Source organism: Musca vetustissima, unplaced genomic scaffold (genome assembly GCF_032173495.1).
Source record: "Musca vetustissima isolate MV318-11 ecotype Yass unplaced genomic scaffold, APGP_CSIRO_Mvet_v1 utg896, whole genome shotgun sequence".
NCBI classification, from domain to species: domain Eukaryota; kingdom Metazoa; phylum Arthropoda; class Insecta; order Diptera; family Muscidae; genus Musca; species Musca vetustissima.
The window spans coordinates 173,102-192,660 of record NW_026887934.1 but is presented as its reverse complement, the minus strand read 5'-3'; the positions used below and the strand labels follow the sequence as shown (position 1 = coordinate 192,660).

Below are 19,559 nucleotides of genomic sequence, written 5' to 3'. Positions count from 1 at the left end.
ATTTTTGAGTTGTTTTCCTCACTTAGGAAGAGGACATATGAAACGCCAAATTGTTTAATATTTTGACTAGGTATGTGATCGCACACAACAGGCCATAACATGGACCTAGATTTTAAATGCTATGTAAATATGTTTCTTCACTATCAAGAACGCAGTAAGAAAATGAGTCTATGACCATCAAACTATCTTTGTCAAAACATAAACCTACATTGAAATTTTTCCGCATAGATTTTTTCAAGCATAATCTAGATCACTGAAGAAAATTTTGTGCACATATGCTCACTCTCACCCTCCAAAATAATCATTTGGAAAATAGCAAACATCCAAGAGGAAAGACAGGACAATAGTTTCTCATCACGCCATAGATCCTCATCAGTTGCCATAGTTTTTTGTTAGGGATATTCTCCTAAGAAACTATTTATAACTTATTAACAAAAAAAAAAAATATATATATGTATAAGGATAGGTTTGAGTTGAATAGTTAATTCCGAATTAGTTACAACAGCAGAGTTTTACTTTTCGCAATTTTTTAAATATTCAAAAATGAGTTAGAAACTGCAAAATATTGGGGCGAATACCTTGATGGGGCAAAAAATACGAAATACAGAAATGCACATGAAATGATATAGAAAATATTGGCTGTATGGAATTGTAGTTAAAAAATGTTATATTCAAAATTAAAAGTCCAAATTTTTTTATATTATTTTATTAATTCAATTCATTTGTAAATATACGCAAAATCACCTCCAATAATCCCGCAATAAAAAAGAGTCGTTAATTGATATCAATATTGATAACATTTGATTTGTGACACTCAACTGGTGATGAGATTGCACTGACATTGTATTGGTTATCCATATTTAATTGATCTTTTGACATACCAATAATGAATTGACAAATTGTCGAACATTTAATAGCTAATAATAACAAGTAATATATACATACTTAAATGGTAGATAGGTATATGTAAATAAAATACTCTTGTTATTTTATTTTTCTTTCTTATCTGTGCAAATAAAAATAATAAAAAGTATTATGGATTCTCCATAATAATCATATGCTGTTGTTATTATTATTTATTTGTTTTTCATTGAGAGCAGAGAGACCTTGAAAATTTTGCAAAACTCTTCATTAAGAGCTTTGCTGTTCCTCCCTCCAAAAAGCCAAAGAGAGAATATTAACACTTTTGTGTTATTGCAAAAAACACTCTCAGTAAATATTTACTCGGAAACTCACAGAGATCATTACATTGTAATAAATTGTTATCAGTATTACTGGTTGTTGTTGTGTGCGTGTATATCTGTATGTAGGGTTTATTTGTCCTTGGCTACTTGAAATTGAATTTGTGCGCAATATGTTTTACATTTGTAAAAAGAAAATAATAACAATTTGTAAATGTATGTATGCGAGTATGTGTGTGAATGCGTTGTGCTTTTTGGGGAACTTGAGAATGCAAGGGAAGGTGGCAGTGTAACAGAAACAAGTAAATACCGGTACTTAACAATAAAAGTACACATTGTTGCAATTGAAAAATTAAATGTCATTTTTTATTTTAAGAGAGTGCAAAAGAAAGACTCTCTCTCTTCCTCTTTATTTGCCTGTCCATCAAAACCCACAAACACTTGAAGTTAATAACAGTGTTAATGTGTATTAAATTTGTATTTAAAGCAATTTAAACAAATAATAAAACAAACAACAACAAATCGGCGGCAAAATGTATTTTGTTGTTTATATTGTTATTAACCACATATTAGAGAGCAATAAAAACCAGTGCACTTGAAATGACGTAGTTCGAGTATTTTAGACCTTGACTAAATTTTAATAGCTGTTCTTAATGGCAACAACGTAAAAAGGTAGAATAGAAAAAAGCGTTAATTGCATTATAAACTATGACTGTTTGTTTGTTTGGTTGAATGGATGGATGGATGTCTGTCTAGCCGGCTGGCTACCAACCTACCTAACCACTTGGCCAGTTAGCAGTTCATTTAATATGCATTAATTCATAATTAAATAACAAATATGATACTATTTTTGTATGCGTGTCTGTCTGTGTGTGTGACTGCGTCTAGGTGAAAGGGTATCGGATATAAAAACAAATCTGGATTATGAATTTTTAAACATATTTGTTTGTTATTTTCTGTTTGTGATTATTCATCACATAATCCGACTGGTTTGGACAACTTGCATTTGAAAACAGAAAATAAACTTGATTTTTTGTAGATCTATAAATGTTGTTATTCTTCTATTCAATTTTAATAATAAACAAAGTTTAATTAAATAAAAACTAATGCGAATACATCATAAAAGTTATTTTTAGTTTAGTCTGCCAATAAAGGTGTTAATTAAAAGAGGATTAATGAATTAAAAACCAAATATTATTAAGAACGACAACAATTTTTATGTCCCCCACACTCCAATTTTGCAATGTAATCAATCTTTATTCAGAAAGACTTTCAGTCTAGTGTGATTTTTCTAAGAGAAAACAAGTGAAATGTATTTAAGAATATTTATAAAACAATCTATGTGAATTTTAAATTAATCACAAATGAAATTGTATTTTATGAAAATTGTAAGAACTGCGATAGACCTAATCATACGTGTATCGGTATAAGTTTTGTAAGTTTTTTTTAAAAAAAATTAGCATTAAATGAAACCTTCTTTAGGAGTCTCTTCTGTCTTTGAAGTTTACCAATTTTCCCAAAAATATGGTCATTTCAATCGCGAAATACCCACCAGATCAGGATTAAAATATCAAAATATCATTCTTTGGAAACAGTATCACCAAATTAAGGTTCGCTTAATTTTTTTTCATATATGTATGTACATATTTCAAGGATTCATATTAATATCAAAATTATTACAATTGTCAATAACATTTCGCAGAAGAAGAATGTCGAGTAAACAATTACAAGAAATCTTGTAGACCACACCACCGCATCTAGAAGCATTCCATCGTCGTATGGTATCTAGGAGTTTTTTTTTTCAATTATTATCATTAATTTTATTTATTTTTAGAAATATTTTTCAATGATTTTGTGACGTAAAATTCCCGGGCTAGAAAAAGAGCATGACAACGAAAATGATACATTAACAGGAGAACTTCTAGGAAATTATGTCGAAGTATATGTATTTTTTAAAAATATGTATACAGAGAAGTACAATTAACAAGTAAAACATCGTTATGTTCAGTCGAGTTTCACAACCAAATTCGTATTAAAAATATCTAAACTCGGTCGGGACAATGAGAAAAGTAAATATCAATTAAATCGGAAAAGTTGTCTACTTTAAATCCAACGAGAATTGGCAAAGCAAAACAGTGTTCTATTTGCCACATAGAACAACGTTTTTCTATGCGATATATTAATGTCTGTCTGCGATATATTAATAAAAACCAGTGAGCGAAATATATTATCCCATAAATATTTACCAACCTTTACCAAAAACAATAGGGGTCTTCATTGGCCAGAACCGATCCTACATTGAAAATTTCGTGAAGATTGGTCCAGAACTGTGACCTGTATCGTGTTTGCAAATTATAATGGAGAGACGGACGGACAGACACACATATCTAGATCGACTCAGCTAGTCGAGATATGACGATCGGTATACTTAAAGATGGGTCTACGAACAATATTTCCCTGCGTTACAAACTCTTGCGACTGCACAAAGCTATAATACCCTGACAACATAGTTGTGTAGGGTATAATAATGTTTAAATACTGAAAATTGGTAACAAAAATCCACCTTTATAGCCCTTAAAAATATATTTTTTAAAATTATCTACGCTTTTAGTCCTTAGAGTCTTTGAATAAAAAAAAAACAAAATATCTACACCTATTGCTTCAAATGTCCTGAAAAATTAATTTTAAACAATCCTCACATATTTTCTTCAAATATTAATTTTTTAACCAATTCATAACGATTTTTTGAATTGAACTATAGTCAAACAAAAATCCACAAAAAATAACATATTACATGTCAACAATAACAAAAACAAACCCATCGAAGCTTTTAACTCAGAATTTGTTTTTTTTATGTCTGCGAAGCATTTAGATATGCAGGTGATTTTATATTATTTTTTTATTGTAATTTTTTTAATTTCTATAATGTTTTATTAGACTTTCTTGTAGACCATGTCATTTCCACCGCAATATAAATTTTTAATTTCCTTTAAAAAAAATCATATTAATTTATTTAAATAATAACGAATCAAAAAAAACCCACACACACACACAAAACAAATTCGCAAGCTGAGATATTTCCCATAATAATAATTTTCTACTACAATTACAAAACAATATATTATTGCTATGTGCGTACGTATGTACGTGTGAGTGTACGTTCACATACCTTTTTTTGTGGTATGATTGATGTATTATTGTATTGTTAAAACAAACAGCAATCATACGCTCCGATGTTCTTCCAACAACGAATCAACAAATAAATTTGTGGTGTTAGATATGACGTATACTTAATATAGAAGAGAATATTATACGCCCAATTGGCAATTTTATCTATAAATATCTGCATATGTATCGCATGATGGTAATAAGTTAATGGTGGAACAAAACAGAAACAAATCAAAATGTGGGGGAGACCGAGAACATGGAGTAAGAAAGAGTGCAGCTGTTTCTATTTTCAAATTTGTTTATTTTGTTGTTTTTTTTTCGTTTCGCTTCGAAATTGTGTAATGCATCAAAAAAATATTCTTATTTTTTTATACACATATATGCGATGAACTAAGCTTAAATGTCGATAAACTTTTGAAGTCACATGATGTGATTTTTTTTTCGATGTGCAAACATCATATTCATTGTTATTGGGTTATAATGGGGTGTTTATGGTTCCGCTTATATACGTCTACATATATATTTCAAATATTTATCATACAAATTTGATTTGAATTCTTTTTTTTTTTTGTTATGCATTTTGTATTTATATTTGTTTTCTCCTTTTTTCTCTCTTTCCATTTCAGCATTTTCACATTATTGTGTCTTAATGTTTATATAAGAAAACAAAAAAAAAAAAACAGAAACAATTTATAACGTCCAAAGAAATGCAATTTCTCAAGGTGAAATGGGACCAGAAAACATTCCCCTTATGAATGAAATCAATTTTATGTCAATGGATACACTGAATGGCCAAGACACCCTAACCAATATGGAAATTACCAATTTAAAAAGTGATGACGACTCCCTGAAGCTGCACTCAATCTCTGCATGGAATCAGGACAATGATGATGGCACCGATGGTGGCGGTGATGACAGTGGTGCCATATTGGATGACAATATATCGCAAGTTGGTTCGGATTATTCCGAATTCCCGGGCAATGAAATATTTGGCCAGTCAATGCCATCGGATAGCTATGGTGAAGATATAAAATATCATCCTGCCGAAATGATGTTACGACCAACATCATCCTCCGCCATACAATTCAATTACAATTTCCCACCCCTGCATACGTTAACGCCCCAACAACAACAGCAGCAACATCATCATCAGAATAGTTCGCTGCATCAGCCACAACAACATCCCTCCCAATGCTCACAACCTCCCATCTATGGTGGCGATCATCATCGTCACATTCCGTTACCTGAACGGCATCTGTATCATCGGAATTCTCGTGATATGTGTGATTCGCCGACAACGGATTATAACCAAAATTCTCATCCTAGTCAAAATTATTTCCCTTCGAATATGTGGTATCCCAATGCACCGATTGGTGGTTATCGATCCTATGGATCGCATGTTTATGGTCGGCAGTATGGCGGACAATTTCCACACGATCATATGATGGATATGTTTCAGCTTTCAAATAGGTAAGTGTGGGAAAATGGAAATCTGAAGAGGGTTTTGGGATAGATAGACTCAAAATATGTAGTACCTTATAAAAAATTACCTTATATATATTCTAGATCATAATGAAAATCTATGCCGATTTAGCCTAATCTCGCAATATTTATATAGAGAAAATGGGATATACGATTTTGGGTACATTTTTCAACCAAATTGGCTACAATTTAATTTTTAGCTTTTCATTATTGGGCACCTTGAAAACAATAATTGAAAGAAAACTTAAAATCCCTTCAAATCTGAAATTGACATTTTTCCCCATTTCAATACCAGATTCTGGAAAATTATGACCCTGACGATAACCTTACATTCCACATTTACATCTTCCATTTAAAGTCACCCTCCGATTGATGCGTAGTATGCGCCAAAGACAGAAATCTGGGAAAACAACAGGTTTCCAATTTGTTTTCATTTTTTTTTTTTTTTTGCATTTGGCCCTGGTTAAACAATAATAGTTTCACTTCTTCGATTGTCCAACCACACGTACACAGTCACACACACATAAATGAATACGCGTGGCCATGTCATTTCGTATTATTCCCCGTCTTAAAGGCAACTACGCAAAAATATAAAATGTGCAAAAATCACAACAACTTCTGCTGCTGCTTCTTCTTCTTTGGAATAATATATATCCTTATAATTCGTTCACAAATAGAAAAATTCCATGGACAAGGACTCGACTCGAAATGAACCGAACCGAACTGAATGGAAATGTGTACACAAACAATAAAAACAAAACAGAAAAACAGCATCAAAATCGAAATCAAATATCCCGCAGGAAACCGCACACTCGACTACATACACACACAGACAGACAAACACACGTATTAGATGAAATCAAAAAGGGAATCAGGGGGGTGGTGGCGGTGGAGTGGTGAGGGTGGTATTTTGATTTTCAGAATACCGTTACTGTTGCTGTTCAAGACAAATCTTGATGTTGCTGCCAGACATTAAATAAATTAATAAGTAAACATATACATATGTACATTCATGTATATGTAAACACGTGTGTGTGTGTGCGTAAATAAATAAAGAAAACAACTGTATCTATATTTGTGTGTTTTATAAATGAATGTCCTTTAAATATAAAGCAAATAAAAAAGAAACAGAAACTATTTCAGATTTGTCATGTCCAGTATATCAACTTTATTTGTTTAGGTTATAGATCCGATTATTGCATTTATCGGTTTGTTTGTGTTTCAGGATTTTCTTTTGAAAATTCCATAACTTTTTCTTATAATTACAACAAAGGAAGGGTAGAAGAAGGTAAACAAAATGAAAGTGGTGAAAAGTCTACAAAGTTTTTCGAAGGTTTTTTTTGCCTTAAGCTACAGGTTTCAATTTATTCTTAAAAAATGGAACATATTTCTTTTTATAAATAATAATAAATAACTTTTTGAAAACAGTAGAAATTGTGAATGACTGTGTATTGCCAAGAAGGCATTTGTGACTATATACTGCCAACAAGGTAGGGATATGACAAGACATATGTATGTCATATGCCTCACAATTCAATGGTTCTCTTTGGTATCAAAATCATGGCTCGGCAATCAAATTATGTTTTTGGCTAGATTCCGCTCGACTCTAAACATAAATTAAAAATTGCTATAAGTGGTATATATAAATTAAAATCGATCAATTCGGCGTTCGCAAAGGATATAATACCCTGTCATGAGAAATATGCAATATTTGGAAATACTCCTAACGATTTTTCATATCGACAGGCTATAGAATATGTTTTTGCCTTTTTAATGAGTCCTGACAATATTAAAAAAAATATCATTGTCTTCCTAGACTACCGTGTGTTCTTATAATTACTTTCCTTATAGTGGGATGAAAGTTCGACCTGGACAAGTTTAAACCCTTTTGGGTTTTGGGAATTTTGGACAGGTTTTCCCACCAAATTGGCTGTAATTTGGTATTTAATTCTGAATATTGACCCCAAGATTCAGAGTATCCCATATAACGGTACCTCCATGAATTCGGTATTCTAGGGATTCTGGACACGTTTTTCAATCGAATTTGCTGAAATTTGGTAGCTCCACTGACGTATTTTTCGATATGTTCAAGGTCCTATCATAACATGAGTTGTCTTCTAGGAGCCCCCATTAATATTAGATATTTTGATTGTCATCCTCATGGTAGAGGGTATAAAAGTTCGGCAGGGCCTTAACATCGTTTTTACTTAAAGTACTCTAATATATACTTCTTGGCTAAACTACGGCATTTCGTTCCGACTTCTGACATTTCTTGAATAATTTCGTGTGATCATTTTTCACAAGATTCGGTGTGGTCGTAATTATATCAGAGTGCGCCCATAAACCTTAACCTTTATATGAATGGTGTAACGAATATAGTTGTGGACGCTCAAAGACGAAGTTCATCAGCTAGACCTGAAGTCCAAAACAGTCCCTGTACCAAAGATCATTGATGCCGTACGTGAACTGATATTGTACCGTGAGATAGAAACATCGTTCGACATTTCTTCCATCAGCATACATTCCATATTGAATGAAAAAAGGGTTTTTTGATAATGGACCCCGCACAATTTGATAGTCGCTCAAAAAAGCCCGTGTAGATTGGTGCCAGATATGTACATATGAGCCAGAAACAAAACAAAAGTTCGGCTTGAGCAACATAGGACGGTTTGTTTTCCTTAAGTCTTCGGAGGAGTTCGGAAAACAAATAAAAGAAAACGATTCAGTGTGCACTATGAGCGTGTTTTTTTACAAATTGGCTCAAAACAGTGCCTTTTGACCCGTCAAAGATATAAATGAGAGAATATTTTGAAAAACAGTGGAACAATTTTCATGATGATATAGACATCGTAGTATTTTTTTATTCTAACAAGGTATACATGAATAATAAAAATTGCATAGGGGAATATTTAAAAATGAATTTTATCACATCCGACTCCAGCCAACTGCATCTATGACAGGAAATCTTTAAATGCACAACTCTCAATGCATAACATACAAGTAACATTATTATTTTGGTAAACCCTTCCATCCCATTCGTTTTTAGGCCATAGTTTTTCGGATAACTTCCAGTAGATTGGTTGACCTTTAAATTTGCATGAAATGTTTTCTTCAGATTTTTCGCATATTTTCAAAGTAAATTGGCTTCGTATGCTGTGAAATCGATTTTGATCTTCGAGCATATTTTAAATCTAAAACCTTGAATTCGGTAGCAAACGATAAACACCCACTTTGATAATAATACTGAATAAACATATTAACCACTGTAATATACATATGTATGTATGTAAGACTCTTACAATCTGACGTCCACTTTAGCATATTACACCCACTCAACCACTGATTTAATTCACAATTTAAGGTCTCTATACTTCGTTTTTATTTTGAATTATTTACTCGGTAATAGCTGTCGTGTGTTTCAAATTCTTTTCTAAGAACATTCATTCACTGAAACGACGAACGAAACAAAAAATATTTGATTATTTCATTTTCTACCAGAAGAAATGAAATTATATACTGATTAAAATTGAATAAGGCTAATCATTTGGAGGAGGAGGAGATTTTATGCCTTACGAAATTTAAGATGAATCCATCTATAGAAAATGGAAGAGAAAAAAATATATTTACTACAAATACGTCAAACATTATTTCGGACAAGACAGACATACAGACAAACAGCTGTCTTGTCGGTCATGAAAGATTTAATACACACTCAATCTGTTTAATAATAATGTGTGTAATAAATGATTGGCTTAAAGGTCTAGCCATAATAATTCCTTCGATTTATACCCTCTTCTGCGTCAATAAATGACGTACGAATGTGTTTCAACTGGAATTGCCTAAAAGTCGGCATCACAGATACCCATTTCTAAGTTGGCATTATTAAATGACTGAATCGTGTTTGATTTTTATTTTCTTTTTGTTCGCTTTTTTTGATTGATAAATAATATTTTTACGTCGCAAAATAACATTTCACGTGAACGAAAGTGATTTAGAAATGTCCTTGACAACAGCAGCAAATATCAAAAAGTTATCAACCTTGCAGCAACAATGTATAGAACAACAACAGCAACAACAACTAAACTGAACCTTCCAAAGCAGTGTTGGGTCTGTCTGTCGGCCGGTCGGTTGGTCGGTGAGAAGAAAGTATGTGAAAAATTGAAATAATCATTATTGTTGGATAAATAAAATATTAGCGAAAATATTTAACAATTCCCTCAAGTTGTCACTTTGCCAGACAGCTTTAAAGAAAAAAAAACGGCAAAAAGTTTTGCAGACATGAAATATTCCTTAGGGGTTGCAGAAAACGAAAAAACCAACAGTCGTTAGACAGAATTACTACATCCAAATAAAGTGCTACAGACAACGAATATTAATGGAGTCTAAATGTGATCTGTTTTTAATGGTTGCGAACTCATTACGACATACGGTGGCTGATTCTTAACGAGTCTGTGAAATTTATTAAAACAATTGAGAATTGGTTATATAATGGAAAATTGTCGTAGAATATTTACTATGCTCAACACGTAGCCATGAAGGATTTATAACTCTATTCCCAAGTGGCAGGAATTGAATTATGGAACATTATAAATATTATAAAAAAATAAACATTTTAGTATTGGACTTGATATGAAAGGTATTAAATTGGACAAATTTAATGCAATTTTTATATAAAAATATCGCATATAGGTCTTCAAATAATTACAGATTGATACTCTTAGCACCCTGGCATTTTTTCTATTATTTAAACTCCAAATTTTTCGTATTGTCTATTAGTTGCAGATTTTCTAAGGAGATTTTTTCTCATGTTACTTCCATAAAGCATTGCCACAAACTCGATTAGTCCTTATCATAGTTTCATTAACCATTTCATTGTTTTAAGTATAGCATAGTAGATGATTGGTCCTAGACCGTGGGGCTGTCTTCTATCGGAGCATAGAGACAACGTCTTCTTAAATGTTTGCAATGGTTTGTGTCATTGCTTATTTCGTGTTGCCATTTTCCGCTGAGTGCCGCTATTCCCTGTCAGTACTATTTTGTGTTGTTGTTTTAGAACGACAGTCGGCTTCGGATGTATTTTATCTAGAGGGAGATGTAACCCTATTTTTATAAACATTCGAAACCTACTTTGAAAGAATATTTCCTTCGCCGATGGGATTTGAACCCAGCATCCCATTATGGTCGGGTTATTTAGTACTGGCCTAATGATAAAAATACGAATATTTGTCATTCAGAGTGGTGTCTGGACATATACAGATCACAGAATTTTCTGGCTACGAAAATCGGTGACAACGTTGTTGTTTTTTGTAATTGAAGAAAATCCATTTTTTTTTCGATATTCCAACGCAATTAGAAAAACGACATATCTTGTATGAACTATGAGTATTAACTTCGATAGCTATGTAGGTCCATAATAACGTCTTAAAATTTGGAAGCGATTGGATGGATTAATAGTTTTTGAGTTATCGCGACCGCCAATCGTAAAAATACTGTTTCGAGAAAAAAACGCGTTTAAAATTTGCCGTCGCTTGATGCTAGCACAATGAATGAAGGGCATATTTTCAAGAGTTGTTGACACAGCTGAGAAGTTGTCGGTTCATATTACATAAAAATAAAATAAACGGAACGTCACCACATGAATAGATTTGACGAAGAAACAAACAAACATTTTCTTTGAAGTGATTCTTCCACGAACAACTTTCGTTGGATTTGGGTAGACTTTGAAGACCCACACTGCCTTTTGTTGCTTTGGACTTGGACTTGCGGACACATAGATTAAGGATTCGTCTCCATTGAAAATCTTATATTAATTTTTTATTAGCATTTGTCTGCTACTTCTTTAGCAAATGTGGATTATTATTATTTTAAAACACAATTCACGACCATAATTATAGTGCCATTTAATACTACGAATTAGCGAAACTACCTCCATATCTCTACACTACACACCAATTCTGACCGCAACAGAAATCTAGCTCTATACCAAATTTTATATAATTTATTACTCTTTGTACTATTGTAATACTTAGTTCCAAAAAAATCCAAATTTTTATTTTCAAATATAGGTTCACCCAAATCCAAATTTGGTACCAGTTAAAACACAATAATAAAAATATCTATAACTACCTACTTTAGCAATCATAAGTACGAATTTCCAAAACTTCCCGACTTAATTCTAAATGTCTGGATTCCAGATCTCTCGGTTCACCTAAATCCAAATTGTATCCAATGGAAATCTCTTTACCCAATTTCAGGATTCCAGCTCTCTATCGCTTCATTCTAAATGCAAATTGTACCAAATTTAGTGCCGTTTAGTACACATTAGTAGATATTTCCAAAACTTACTACATACCCAACAGTGATCCTAACTCCAAATTTCAGGATTTCAGCTCTATTGGTTCACGCAAAATTCAAATTGTAACAAATTTAGTACACATAAGTACGAATTTCCCAAACTACCAACATTCCTCACTTCTACAAAGCAGTAGTAAACTAATTTCAAAATTTTCGTATTCCAGCCTTATCGGTTCACAGAAATCCAAATTGTACCAAATATAGTACCATATAGTACCATTTAGTACTTTTCGTAAACATGAGTACAAATTCCCAAAACAAGCTACATATTGATATCCTACACTCCGACAGTAATGTGAAGATTTCAAATTCCAGTTCCATCCGTTTGTCCAAATTCTAATTGTACACAATTTAGTACGGTTTAGTACTTCTCGTATACATGAGTACACACTTTCAAAACCACTTCCTGTATTCGCATTCCAAATTTCAAGTTTTTAGCTCTGTACCTAATTTAGTACATTTTAGTACTTTTCGGAAACTTATAGAAAACCCCTTTGCTACATCAGTGATCCTCATTTAAAATTCAGGAGTTTAAGCTCCACCGGTTCGCCAAATATGAACTTTTCGTGTCGTTATAGAACAATTTCCAAAAACCCAGCCTTATCTGACACCTTTGGATCAAGAGTGACTCTCACCCCAAATTTCAAGATCCTAGCACCAGCCGTTGGCGTTGATGAATCGTTAATTGTAAAAATCGTGTAGGTTGTAAAATGATCTTCCCAGAAATTAATTAATTATTTTTTTTTTATTCTAAATTTTAAAATTTTCACATGTCGTTTTTTGTGGGAACACACACACAATGGCGTTTTAAAAATTCAACTTAAACCAGATTCTAAGCATTATCCTCTGAATAAAAAAAAATTGTAATACAACCAAGACTAAATAATGTTTCTCGACAACATAGCCGACAACCAAATAATTTCTAGGAGTACCCGAAAAGAAAACCTAATTTTTCAATTAAAACACAGTCTAATTTTTGTTTCAAGTATAGATTTCAAGGATTCACAGTAATTTGCCACAACAGTTCGCAGGAAAAAATCAAATAAACAATTACAAGAAATGTCGAACACGACCCTGCCACCCACCATCAGCCATGGCAAATGACAAATCTATGAATTCTTGAATTATTCTCATTAATTTATTTATTTTGAGAAATGTTTTACAAGGTTGTATTGTTTGTGCTATGAACAGCTAGTCGTGACGTTAATGACAGGACTAAGAAGGAGGCATGGGAAAGGTATTTAGCGAAAATTAGACATTATCAGGAATTGACTGGAGGCAATTACATCGGTATACAGCGGGGAGGTTATATTTGATTTTGTTTAATTGTTGTGCGAATATAACAATATAGAAGGAGATACATAACCTCAAATTTAAATTAGCAGGGAAATCTTTGATATGACAGATAGCTGTGTTTGCAAAGCATGCGTAGAGGCCTCAATATAATTGGAGTCAAAGTACATGTGTAAAACAGATATCATATTAAGGCATTATAAAATAGACAAAAGGATAAATAAGCCTACGATTATGCAACAGAAACAGGGTTACAAATATGACCAGTAAAAAAATATTTTATTTAATCCTGTGATATCCCATTAACATTCGTATTCGTTTCCATGTTTTTTTTTTTTTAGTGGTCGTGAAGCTCGAAATCGTGCGGAAAAGAATAGACGCGATAAACTCAATGGCTCAATACAAGAACTCTCAACAATGGTGCCACATGTTGCAGAATCTCCGCGACGAGTCGACAAAACGGCCGTTCTTCGTTTCTCCACCCACGGGTTGCGTCTTCAATATGGTATGTAATGGCATTCAATTTTTAATCTGAATTTTAATATTAATATTAACTCTTTCTTTTTTTAGTATTTGGAAAAAGCCTTAACAATGAATCGGTTCAAACCACCGATGCCCTCATGAAATTATTACAAAGTTTCTTTCTGACAATAACGTGTAGCGGTCAAATTGTATTGGTCTCAACGAGTATAGAGGAACATTTGGGTCATTGTCAGGTGGGTAAATAAATTCTATTGCAGTAAAATAGAAATTTCTAATTACTATTTTTTTCGATTTTCATTTTCAGACGGATTTATATGGCCAGAATATTCTCCATATAACCCATCCCGAAGATCATCAAATGTTGAAGCAAAAACTCATACCCACAGATCTGGATGCTCTATTCGATATACAACCTGAAGATGCAAATGGTGAACCCAGACAACGAACTAAGGCTGAAGAAGATGAAATCGATCGTCGATTAAGAGAAGATCGTCGTAGTTTTACCGTTAGGTAAGTAATTTTCAGATAAGCCGTCACGAAATATGCGAACTCATAAGAAATATATCAGGCTTCATGTTAGAAATCCAAAACCGGATCTTATTATATTTCTGATCTTATTAGATGCATTCCAGTATAAATATCTAAAAGGCGAATATTTATCAAAAGCGTCGATTATTGTTCTGTTAAGGTCTCTTACGCATGGGTCCACGATTCGTCACCTGCGACAATTTTTAAGTTTATTTTTTTTAAATACGGCGATTATATTTGTCAGCATTTTGGTAGCGATATCAGAACATTTGTTCCATATCCCAGACTAAAAAATATTTCCAAGAACTTGAGCCCAGTTTTTCCAATTTGAATGGTCATGCTTCGAAATATTATCTTTCACTTGATCTGTCGATTGAATTACTAGCCTTCCTATTCTGCTTGAACCATATGGAGACTCGATGGGACATCTTTGTCCATTCTCACAACATGACCTAGCCACCACAGTCGCCATTTACTCCTAGAATCACTTTGGCAGACCCCTATTTCCAATCTGTTAAATTGCGTCAGTTTTTCAGGATTTATGATAATAAAATTCCTTATTACAGATATTTTCCAAAATAATCGAAAGGTGCTCCATACATGGTATTAGTTCTCAATGATAAGAATCTTTTTTATATTTTTTTCTTCATTTATGAACTGGATAAACTATTCCAAGGAATCGCCTTATCCCTCCATTTTGAAACGAATAATGATACAACCTATCTAAAATCTCATTTCCTCCTTTTTAGGTTGGCAAGAGCTGGACCACGTTCAGAGGCTACCACATATGAATTGGTAAAAATCGAAGGTAGTTTTCGGCGCAGTGATATGGCTCCCAGGGGCCTAAAAACCAGTACCTTTCCCTCAACCCTGCAACTAATGCGTCGAAGGTGTGGCCGTGAGGACATGATGCCATTTCATACGATAAGTGGAAATGATATTGTAAGTCCCGGATCAAATATTTTTAAAACCATATATTTTACCTGAATTTTCTTCTTGTCAATAGGTTTTAATTGCCATAGCAAGAATTGTTCGACCACCGGTCATCAATCCTCTAATAGAGGCCAATCGCTTGGAGTACAAAACACGTCATCTGATTGATGGTCGGATTATTGACTGTGATCAACGTATTAGTCTGGTAGCTGGTTATATGACCGGTGAGGTACGAAATCTAAGTCCATTCACATTTATGCATCAGGACGATGTGCGATGGGTAATTGTGGCGCTAAGGCAAAGTAAGTATTTCCATTAAAGAAATATATATCAAATTGAAATGGCTAAAACCTTCATTTCTTTCAAACAGTGTACGATTGCAACAGTTCATATGGTGAATCTACGTATCGACTCTTTACCCGCAATGGAAAAATTATATATCTCCATACCAAAGGATTCCTTGAGATTGACAAGAGCACCAACAAGGTACACTCATTCATTTGTGTAAATACTCTGCTGAGCGAGGAGGAGGGCAAGAAACGTATCGAACATATGAAAAATAAATTCTCTGTGATTATTGATGCAAAAATACCGCAATCATTCTCCGAGGTGCCGGCCTTGGAGAATCCATTGCAGCTGGAAAAGGCAGTTTTGTGTCTGATACAAAATTTACAACATCCCAACACGGATGCCGATGATGTGGACAGCGAAATGAATGCCCATACCTCTCAAAGGGCCAACTATCACAACAATTATCAGAATTCAAATTCCCATCATTCAATGTCGGCTAATCATATGGGCCGTTCGTCAAAAACGCCACCATTGGCATTGGTACCACCCGGTGCAGATTCCATAAAGCATTCGATAAATAAAAGTGTTTCTGTTGTCAAAACAATTGGTTGTATAACCCAGACAAATGATTCAATGGCAGGTCAACGGGGCAATAGTGGCGGTGGTGGTGGTGTGGATGATAATGGTTGTGGAGGAAGCTCTACCAGTGGTGATAGTCGCCGTTATTCCAGCAATATGGATAGTGATGAATATTCACCAAATGGCGATCATCAAACTGGATTATCCTACACGAACTCAGGTGGTAGTGCCACAAAAAGAAAATTGAATTATTCCACATCGGAAAATGAAGATGATGATGATTATGGTCCACCAGTGCAACGAAGAGGTATGGCGAAGGAGATAGTAATGGTGCTTAAGATCTGTATATAATATGTGTTTGTTTGTATTTTAGCCACAGAAAATCGTTTAGCAGATCCCGCCCAACAAATCGACAATGATTTCAATGTACAGCATAGTGCAGCTATGAATAATGGTATCACATTCGGTGAAGATCGCACCTCTGGAGATATGGTAAGTGAAAAAATGACAGATAAATCGATGTGTAATAGTAAAAATGAGCCATGAACCGGAAACAATGCAGAAAACTAGTCGGATGATCATCCCTTATAATTATCCAAGGGTCTCACATTTTTCCTTGGTCAACCAGTGTTAACATAGGTATATTTTAAGAGCAAAGGTCAACGGACTGTTTTGACATCCGTTAAAATCACAATAAATCTCGAATTTCCGTTTGAATAGCTGCAATTGGACATACCGTCTTCTCAGAGGCCTCCTCGTTGTAATTTTTAATTAGATAATATTAATCCCTTTAAGCTTCAATACATTTTTTCCAGCCATAGTTGCTGAAATCAATAATTTAGCAATTCGGCAACAATTTAACATTTCAGGCTTACTTTGTCTGTCCATGTTTTGGCATCCATTTGGGGTTTTGAGGATTCTAAAAGTTTTTTTTCAACCGAAGTGGCATTACGACCTTTCAGAAAATAGAAAAAAATCAATGTTGGCACTATTTGTGCAAGTTTTGATATAGCGGGCCCGACTCATATTATGTATTTTAAATTCAAAACCTCGGTTCGAACTAATGGACGTTCTTGCATGATTTTTTGTTAATAAAAAAATCTCTATTTTATTTTATTATATTTTTCAGATTTCCGATAATCAGCAAGAAGACTTCTACTTAATATCAGATGATTTGGAAAATGAGTTTCAAAACCAAGAAAGGTTTCTCAATGGCAATGGTGACATCGCCGAAGGACGATCTGATGATGAAATAAATTTCAATAATTCAATGGCACCGAATCAAACATCCCCAAACCCGCCCGAAACAAGTTATACATCCTCCTCCTCCTCTCCGCAGAAGGTCACCGAAAGAAGTGCCGAAAATAATTAGAAAAATATGAATAACATACAAGTACAAACAAAAACAACTACAACAGCTGGGCAAGTAATTATGAATATTAGACTTAAAAAAAAACTAGCAGCAACAACCTGCCGAAACCATCCACACATCCCCATTGGAGGATGGCATTTAAAACAAAAAAAAACGGTTTCATATTAACTGCTATTATTGTTTATGTTTAATATGAAATTTTAATCAAATATTAATGTAGAATGCAAATGTCATCATTATTCGAAAAAAAATCCACAACAACAACAAATAGAAAAAAAAATATTGAATGTTTTATATACATAAAAATATGAAATTGTGTGAAGAAAATAATTTAAAATGGTTTTTCATAATTTTAAAACTTGTCATAAGATCATTGGTCTAGAAAAACAAAAAATAAATAAACAAATAAGTGTTTTTAAACAAAATATGTATATGACTGGATCCGATTAAAAACAAACATTAGAAAAAAGACTAACTCAATTAAGCAAGCTGTTGCAATAATTATACTTTTGTACATAAACAAACAAAAAAAAAACAACCACTAGTTAAGAAAGAATGTTATAATGTAAATAAAATATAGTATATATTTATACATAGTTAGTTTTATAAATGTATATATACAATAAGAACTAAAATGTTACTGAATATAGTTACTAATGGTGCAATTTACACATAACAAAATACAACAACAACAAATACACCATTATTATAAAAATTGGCTTAAGAAATTTTAAAAAACAAACTGTTTTAGAAATTCTGTTTATTTATATTTGCCATAAAGACAAAAAATATACAAACACACACACACACTGTGCTACAAAATTACAATAAACTTCAAAACTTTACAATAAACTTCAAATTTGAAAGATATTTTTAGATACTAGTCGACAGATTTTGTTTACAATTGAATTTTCTCACATTAAATTATGCTGTCATAAATCGGGAATATTTATATTATTTTATTTGTAGTTAAAAATAAATAATTTAATTTCTTTTTTATATTTAAAAATAAATTTATTTTTATTTTTAACACATGTATTAATAATTGAATTGCTGACGATCAATAATTGAAATGAAATTCCTATTAAATTATAAACTAAATTAAATGAATATGGGCTTGTTAAAAGTCTTATCCAAACGTTAATTATATTGGAATTGAAATCTGAAAAGCTAGGCCATAAAACACCGGAATTGTATTGCTATTATTTTAGTGAAGGATATTTTTCGAGAGAGAATGTGACTCAAATAGTCTTGACATTGATTTCACCATAAGAATCTATTTTTCTTTACATACAAACTTCTTAATTAATCTCCATTTAAATTAGAATCGGCTTTCTAGTGAATTACCAATCCAAACGAAAAAATTGTGAAGACACACACGAAACTCTTCAATGGATTTGTATTTGTTCATATACATGGCATAACTATGCCATGGTTCATATAGAAAGCACACAGACTGAAAATAAGAAGAATAAGAAGAAGCTAAGAGGTCTTCCAGGAGAACATAATTGTATCAAATGGTAATTTTTATTGACTACCATGAGGCTTGATTTTGGTCTAATGAAATTAGGCACTGTAGCCGACCATTTTTAAATTTATTATATAAAAAACCTAAAGTGCCGAATCGATTTTGCCTCCTCCTTCATGCACAGTGTAACATTGAAAAATGTTTGGTTTTAAGTGTCAGTTACATTATTCAAGTCCAGAAACCCGTCACAACAGGAGAGATATTTTATGGAATATTCTTTGGCGACGATTAAACCATGACTGAACAAATGTCACTGTTGAGAATGTACACAGTCGAAATCGCTTAAACCGACACCGTATAACCAATTACTATTTATAAAAGACTACATTTCCATAGGCCATCCTATATATACATATATTGAAAATAT

General features: G+C 32.8%; 1 protein-coding gene across 1 annotated transcript; it reads left to right on the top strand.

Annotated features, from left to right (window-relative positions):
- Positions 1–5,076: 5,076 nt before the first annotated feature.
- Positions 5,077–17,664, top strand: LOC133335759 (uncharacterized). Its single transcript, XM_061544057.1, has 9 exons — positions 5,077–5,819; positions 13,820–13,983; positions 14,049–14,194; positions 14,266–14,471; positions 15,239–15,431; positions 15,496–15,724; positions 15,793–16,599; positions 16,666–16,784; positions 17,422–17,664. Exons 1-9 carry the CDS (start codon positions 5,077–5,079, stop codon positions 17,662–17,664), a joined length of 2,850 nt encoding a protein of 949 aa, XP_061400041.1.
- The last annotated feature ends 1,895 nt before the right edge of the window (positions 17,665–19,559 follow it).

Excerpts from the sequence above, each read along its gene's own strand:
- LOC133335759 (XM_061544057.1), top strand. The coding sequence starts at position 5,077 with ATGGGACCAGAAAACATTCCCCTTATGAATGAAATCAATTTTATGTCA. Across the intron at positions 15,432-15,495 it reads CGATAAGTGGAAATGATATT|GTTTTAATTGCCATAGCAAG; the intron begins GTAAGTCCCGGA and ends TCTTGTCAATAG. Across the intron at positions 16,785-17,421 it reads ATCGCACCTCTGGAGATATG|ATTTCCGATAATCAGCAAGA; the intron begins GTAAGTGAAAAA and ends TATATTTTTCAG.